This window comes from Mixophyes fleayi, chromosome 7 (assembly GCF_038048845.1).
Source record: "Mixophyes fleayi isolate aMixFle1 chromosome 7, aMixFle1.hap1, whole genome shotgun sequence".
Lineage (NCBI taxonomy): Eukaryota > Metazoa > Chordata > Amphibia > Anura > Limnodynastidae > Mixophyes > Mixophyes fleayi.
The window spans coordinates 24570554-24578353 of record NC_134408.1 but is presented as its reverse complement, the minus strand read 5'-3'; the positions used below and the strand labels follow the sequence as shown (position 1 = coordinate 24578353).

The window sequence follows — 7800 nt, the reverse complement described above, 5'->3', positions numbered from 1 at the left end:
ATATAAGATGCTTGTTTGTTTATCATTGATGTATCACATTCACTCGTACACACACACTCTTACCTTCTTCTGTCTCCCACCGTGTGGGAGCATGGGGCGGGGCCAGATTACCGTCAAAGAGCTGTGATCACACGGCAGGGGAGGGGACTGGGAGACGACAGGGGAGGAGACTGGGAGACGACAGGGGAGGGGACTGGGTGACGACAGGGGAGGGGACTGGGAGACAACAGGGGAGGGGACTGGAAGACGATCGGCAGCTACAAGCAGTAGTGGCTGGTCCCGGGAGAGGGGCCACTGTAAGCATACCAGAACCCCAGGCAGGACAGGGGTTTCTGAGGACTAGGAAACCCCCACAGGGTGCGCGCCTGAATAAAGTGGTCACTGAGTGTAAAATGCATTTAAATGACGATCAGAAGAAATTTGTACAAAAGATTAACATGAAGACGAACTAAGAGGAACAGGACATGCAATCAGCAATCAGTATGAGAAAATAACAACAATGGTGTTTAGCATATAACTATATGACTGGTATCAACAAAGCAATTAAGACCCCACTCTAAGCATGCAATCCTTTGGACAATTTATCTCACCCGTTTCTCACCTTTGTAAGTGCTGGTCCGCTACAGGATGTGTACAGCCGGAGTCTGATTAAGGGTTCAAGCGCTGTAGGCTAATACACCCGGAGTGCCCCCTCACCTTTAATGCCATGATCATATGCGATTGGTATATACGAACCCCTCCTTAATTTAAATTCTGGAATTATTTCACCCTTCCACCAATGTTTATGTTCCCGTGTTATTCGAAAATCAGTCCTATTTGGCTTTTTAAAGAGGTCACAGAAATCTTTGGTCACTCATTTTGTTTTAATTAAAATCAGACCTGTATACTAGAACAGAGGCGTGAAGGTTGCCTCTGTTCTACCTGTCATCTTCCTTGTCTCTCCTACTCACTTATCCTCAAGCGCCCGACCAGGGATGACTCATTGTCTTCACCCTCTACCATGGGAATACGTCAACATTAAAACCATTTTTCTTTCACGTTTCCTTTTTGAAGAATAACTATTCGCTTAGATTTTAAAATTAATTTCAGTTTATATGTTTCTCTGTCACAATTTTATCCCCCCTCAAAGCCTTGCGCCCTAGGCTGCAGCCTAGTGAGCCTACTGGATGATCAGTCCCTGTGTACAGTGAACAGTTACGGTTGGAATAGAGGTTATATTTACACATTTACAGATCAGGGAGTATCCTCACTGGTCCAAATGTTGCAATCAGTGATGTTTATACATATGTAAATGTCAGATTTGAGAACTAGACTAGAACTAGCGGGGGTGGCTGATTTAATGTAAAAAAATAACTAAAGGGTTCAAGAATTACACAAAAATAAGCAATGTTTATTATTAAAGGAAATTCTAATGATGAAAACAAACTAAGATTAATCAATTAGCCTTGCATTGTGTATACAATCATTATTCTGTGTTTTATTTATTGTCTTTTTAACCATTTGAGTATATTTAGAAATTTGTAACAAGATTGTATTTTTAATTATCTGGGTAAAGAAAATCTAGCACCGCTACTTATCGACATAACGTAAATTCTGTGTTAGACACCAAAGACTAATTAATCTCCCTAGTGCTACGTGACAAGTGCATTGTCCTCTCCATGAATTCTGTACAACATGATTATTTATTTCTAGAATTCAGATTCTTGACACACCTGGATTATCAGGATTAATGAAATTGAGGATTCTAGAATTCTTACAGACTGGTTACATTCATGTCATGTGGCTGTTCTAATTTTCCAATATTATAAGAGCTCTACTCTTGACAGAAACAAAGACAATGTAATGTAATTTAATATCAAGTCTTCAAGGCACTCCTGAGAATTATCCTTACACTAATCCTCCATCATATTCTAATTTGACTAATTAAGGGCTATGGGTTAATAAATTAGCTGTAAGAGATTCCTTCATTCTGTAGGGGTTTACGTCAGTCTGTAAGTGATGCTATGCAGGTCACTTGTGAGATACTCTGCAGCGGTGTAAGCAATGCTCTGCGACTCTCCGTAGGTCTCTCGGTCTAGCGCTCTCTAGAGAGCTGGTTTGCAGGTCTAGATGTGAGTGATAATCTGCGGCTCTGTCACTGATGTTGCGCCCACTCCTGACCCTGTTTCTCTTTTGAATTCCTCAGCTGGATGAAGCCCTCACCTCTGCTCTCGTTCCTAAGCCTCTGCACTCTCTGTCACTCACAGGTAAGTGACAAACACACTGAGTGCACCTTCGCCAATTTACCACATGATTTCCCTGGGGCCCTTCAGAATAATTGCTGCTATTATTGGACCCAGGGAATTGTGGCATTTTATTAAATGGTGCTTTTGCTCTGTTGAGCCGTAATATGGAACCTTTAATGGACACACAGTATATTTTCTTTTCTTTTGTAGCAAAACCTGTTTTCTTTACATCCATATTACATAGAATTTGACGGTAGATAAGAACCGCTTGGCCCATCTGGTCTTTTCACTTTTTAACCTATGGTAACCTCAAAACCTATTTGATCCTAAAAACTCACCTGTTCCTTAAGGTCTACCAACCATCCACTTAACCTCTCACCTCTTCTGTTTCTCCCTGGACCCTTTTTTCTCTCCCCTATGCTTCACTGGATCCCTTCTGTGCCTATTTTGTTTACCCTACCTTAAGATGTAAGCTCATATGAGCAGGGCCCCTCTTCCCTCCTGTCTCCATACCTGTTCTTCCGCTCCATCTCTACTGTATTTGCCTGCCTGGAGTTTCTGGAGTTCTGGTACTTTGTGTTTATTGTTCTGTACTGTTTTTACCCTGTATAGTCTACTGTTTGTACCGTGTACGGCGCTGCGGAAACCTTGTGGCGCCAAACAAATAAACGATAATAATAACAATAATAGTTCTTTTTAAGGATATCCTTATGTCTATCCCAAGCATGTTGAATTTGCTCTACTGTATTAGCTCTAACCAGTGTCGGACTGGGACATGCAGGGCCCACCGGCGGATACAATGGTAGGGGGCCACCAGAGGGGGTGTGGCCAGCCACTAGAGAGGCGTAACCAAACTACTAGAGGGGGTGTGGTCAGCCCACAAAGTACAGCTAGAACCATAGCGTAGTATATAAAGAATACACAGTCTTGGCCCGCCCCTTAGATTGGGCAGAACAGTCACCAAAAATCGGGATTGTCCCACTAGAATCAAAACAGTGGTCAGACTGTCCTGCTCTCTCCTACCTGTTCTTGTCACTTTCACCACCTGTGACTGCTGGGGTCTTTAGGCAAACTTGCCTTTACAAGCCATGGCCGCTTTAAATTTCCTTTGCAAAGTCACCGATTTCTGGCGACTTGCAGAAATCGTAACTTCATACATTTACCCCCATGTATTCATATCATGAGGTCAAATATGTCTGAAAATCCAGTGCAGGAATTGAGAAATTGAAAATCATTATAATTATAAAGTCAAAACATAGAAAAAGAATCAACTTTTTCCTATTTATTTACATAGCGCCAAACTTATTACGCAGCGCTGTACATAGGATATTTATTTACATCAGCCCCTGGCCCATTGGAGCTTACAGTCTAAATTCCCTGCACCCCATGCATAGCTTGGGCAAATATAGTCAGCAGTCAATTAACCTGCCATATGTTTTTTAAGTTTGAGAGAAAATCGGAGAATGTGTGGAGGAAACCCACGCTAACACGGGGAGAACATGCAAATTCCACACAGATAGACATAGAGCCCATAGTTGGACTCATGACCCACCACTGGTAAAAACCGTCAACCGCCGTGCTGCCCACTGTGCCATTGTTGGATAACATTTTACCTTGTACAATTGCTCAGAAAAAACGGAAAAGTATCTGGGAGAGAGCTCTCATTAAAGAGCAGGATGTATGATGCGCTAGGCTTTCTTTGTATCACGTATGTTCCGGCTCAGTTTTGCAAATAATACTAAGAAACATGTTCATAGACCTCTGCCTAGAATGTGAGCATGAAATGTAGTATTGATCGACACACAGACTAAATCAATTTTATTATATGGAATGGGCTCTTATCTTGTTTTCCTTCTACAATTTTGTCCTCCATCTTCATGATGAAAAACAAATGTGGCCTCAGCTGCCGTGAGAACTGACTGCGTGGGCAGGTAGTGGGCAGACAATAATGCTGCAAATGCTTGAAGCAAAACTAAATGTGTAAAGCGTATAATAAAACTGATGCCGGTTGTCAGATAAACAACATTCTTGTTCTTTATATATATATATATATATATATATATACACAAGTTAACCCGTGCATGATACTCATGCATTCTAGTCAAATCAAGCTACTTAAGGTGTTAAAAAGGTTCTTGTCATGCATTTGGGCCTAGCCCAGGCCTCCTCAGGGGAAGAGCGTTACTTCCCGATGCAAGTGCCCTTTTTTAACGTGGTTTTGTCCACATGTCACCACCTCATAATTTTTCTCCATCACCTCATCCTTCATCTTCATCGCCACATCCTTCATCAAGCTACTTAAGGTGTTAAAAACTCCCCACTGTCACCCCCGGCAACCACCAACCACTCCCAACTGTCACTTCTCCTTCAAGAAATATATAGGTCAGTGTATAACTCTGCCCAGCAGGTGGCGCTGCAGCTTGTTTTTTTTTTTCCACACACGCCACTAGGCATTTATATAGTAGATTGTCTACATAAAATCTGGAGTGGGCATATACTGAGGTAGTTGATGCCGGCAGTGACCTTTATGGGAGAGGCAAATTATAGGGAATTTAAAATAAAATAAAAAAAATCAAGTTTTTATTGCAACAAAAATCTCCCAAAAATTCCACCTCTAATATTGATGAACATGCATACTTGCCAACTCTCCCGGAAAGTCCGGGAGACTCCTGAAATTCGGGTCAGTCTCCCGGGCTCCCGCGAGAGCTGGCATTTCTCCCGCATCCCGGAATTCACCAAGAATCGTGTAATTTGACGTGATTCTCGGTGAATCGCGCCATTTTGGAGGGTGGGAGGGGGCGGGGTGCGGCAATCGCGGGGCAAAAATGACTTGAATGGCCGCGCTCTGCCCCCTCCCACCCTCCAGTCAAGCCCCTCTCCCGGAAAACAAGTTTCCGGGAGTAGGTAAGTATGTGAACATGGCAATGTCATTTACAGTGCACACGTAGCTTATATACTCTATGAATGTTTATGTTGATTTGTGTGTGCTGCCCCCTAGAGGCGTAAGAGTGTAAGTGTCATGCTCCTTGTGATGAGTGAGGTAAGGGCTATAGCTGGGCCTGCCTGTGGGCCCTAGTCTGTCTGTGTAGTGGGAGGAGACACTAATATAGTGTGGGCATGCCCCCCACAGTGGCTAAGGAAGGGTCCCCGGGACCCGAAATTCCTCCTGGCTGCCTTGGTGATAGCTGCAGGAGCGTGATGAGAGATGTGGCGGGAACTGGGAGTTTCAATTTTGATTAGGGATGTGCACCGGCCACTTTTCGAGTTTTGGGTTTTGGGTTCTGATTACCTTCAGGTTTTGGGATCTAATGTATTTTGCCAAAACACCCCCCTTAAGGTTTTGGGTTTTGAGTTTTGGGTTCTGATTTTTTTTTTAAAAAGCATAAAAACTGCTAAAATCGAGATTTATTTTTTTTTTTTTCCACTCCTACGCTATTATTATCCTCAATAACAATCATTTTCACTCATTTCCAGTCTATTCTGAACACCTCACAATATTGTTTTTAGGCCAAAAGGTTGCACCGAGGTAGCTGGATGAGTAAGCTAAGCGACACAAGTGGGCGGCACAAACACGTGGCCCATCTAGGAGTGGCACACAGGATGGCAGTTTGAAAAACTAGGCCCCAAAGAGCATATAATGCCAAAAAAAGAGGTGCAAGATGAAATTGTCCTTGGGCCCTCCCACCCACCCTTATGTTGGTGAAATAGGACATGCGCACTTTAACAAACCAATCATTTCAGCGACAGGGCCTACAAAACTGTAGCTGAAATGATTGGTTCGTTTGGACCCCCACAAAACGAGCTGGCAAAGAATAAAAAGAGGTGCAAGATGGAATTGTCCTTGGGACCTCCCACCCACCCTTATGTTGCGGAAAAAGGACATGCACACTTTAACAAACCAATCATTTCAGCAACAGGGCCTACCAAACCACTGTGGCTGAAATGATTGGTTTGTTTGGGCCCCCACACAAAAAAAGCAATTCATCTCTCCCTGTACAAAGTAAACTGGCTCTACTGAGGCAAGATGTCGTCCTCATCCTCATCCTCTGATTCCTCGCCCCCTTCAGTGTGTACTTCCTCATCCTCACACATTATCAATTCGTCCCCGCTGGACTCCACAATCATAGGTCCCTCTGTAGTCTCTGGAGGCCATTGCTGGTCTTGATTGAAGAATTGATAATTCCTTTTTATGAATATCATCTTCTCAACATTTTGCGGAAGCAACCTCCTTCGCCGCTCACTGACCAGGTTTCCGGCTGCACTAAAAACTCTATCGGAGTACACACTGGAGGGGGGACAACTCAGGTAAAATAGAGCCAGTTTGTACAGGGGCTTCCAAACTGCCTTTTTTTCCTGCCAGTAAAAGTAAGGACTGTCTGACATGTCTACTTGGATGGTGTCAGCAAAGTAATCCTCCACCATTTTTTCAATGGTGACAGCATCCAATGCAGCGACAGTAGACATGTCAGCAATGGTTGGCAGGTCCTTCAGTCCGGACCAGATGTTCTCTGCATCCCCGCCAGCGGGTCGTTTATGAAATCTCAGCTGTTTCCTCGCAGCCACAGGTGTGGAAGAAAATGACGGAGGAGCTGTTGCCATGTCACCATCCTCTTCAGAGGACAATCTCCTGATCAGTAGGTCTTTGCACCACTGTAGACTTGTGTCCGCCGGAAACAGAGACACAACATACGCTTTAAACCGAGGATCGAGCACGGTGGCCAGAATGTATTCCTCTGACTTTAAAAGAGTGACCACCCTCGGATCCTGGCAAAGCGTACAAAGGGCTTCATCCACAAGAGCTACATGCTTTGTGGAATCGCAATGGTTTACCAGGTCCTCCCTCACTTTCTCCAGCTGCTTCTGCAATAGCCTGATCAGGGGAATCACCTGACTCAAGCTGGCAGTGTCTGAACTGACTTCTCATGTGGCAAGTTCAAACGGCTGGAGAACCTTGCACAACACGGAAATCAGTCTCCACTGCGCTTGACTCAGGCGCATCCCCACTCCTTTGCCTATGTCGTAGGTGGCTGTGTAGGCTTGAATGGCCTTTTGCTGCTCCTCCATCCTCTGCAGCATATAGAGGGTGGAGTTCCAGCGCGTCACAACCTCTTGTTTGAGGTGATGGCAGGGCAGGTTCAGGCTTTTCTGATGTTGCTCGAGTCTTCGGTAGGCAGTGTCAGAATGCCGAAAGTGTCCAGCAATTTTCCGGGCCACCGCAAGCATATCCTGCACACCCCTGTCACTTTTCAGGTAATGCTGCACCACCAAATTTATTGTGTGGGCAAAACATGGCACGTGCTGGAAATTGCCCATATGTAATGCCCGCACAACGTTACTTGCGTTGTCCGACACCACAAATCCCCAGGAGAGTGTAAGTGGGGTAAGCCACTGCGAAATGATTTCCCTCAGTTTCTATAAGAGGTTGTCAGCGTTGTGCCTCTTACTGAAACCGGTGATACACAACGTTGCCTGCCTTAGAACGAGCAGGCGTTTCGGAGATGCTGCTACTGATGCAGCTGCTGCTGTTGCTGCGGAAGGCGATGCATCTACCCAGTGGGCTGTCACAGTCATATAG

At 44.6% G+C, this 7800-nt stretch overlaps 1 protein-coding gene across 1 annotated transcript in view; it reads left to right on the top strand.

Moving 5' to 3' along the window:
* Nucleotides 1-2188: 2188 nt before the first annotated feature.
* Nucleotides 2189-7800, top strand: part of LOC142097513 (glucagon receptor-like) — a 45079-nt gene continuing 39467 nt past the window's right edge. The window contains exon 1 of the mRNA XM_075179405.1: nucleotides 2189-2246. Within this exon, the coding sequence (XP_075035506.1) occupies nucleotides 2190-2246 (57 nt within the window). The 5' untranslated portion in view covers nucleotide 2189. The remainder of the gene's footprint in view (nucleotides 2247-7800) is intronic.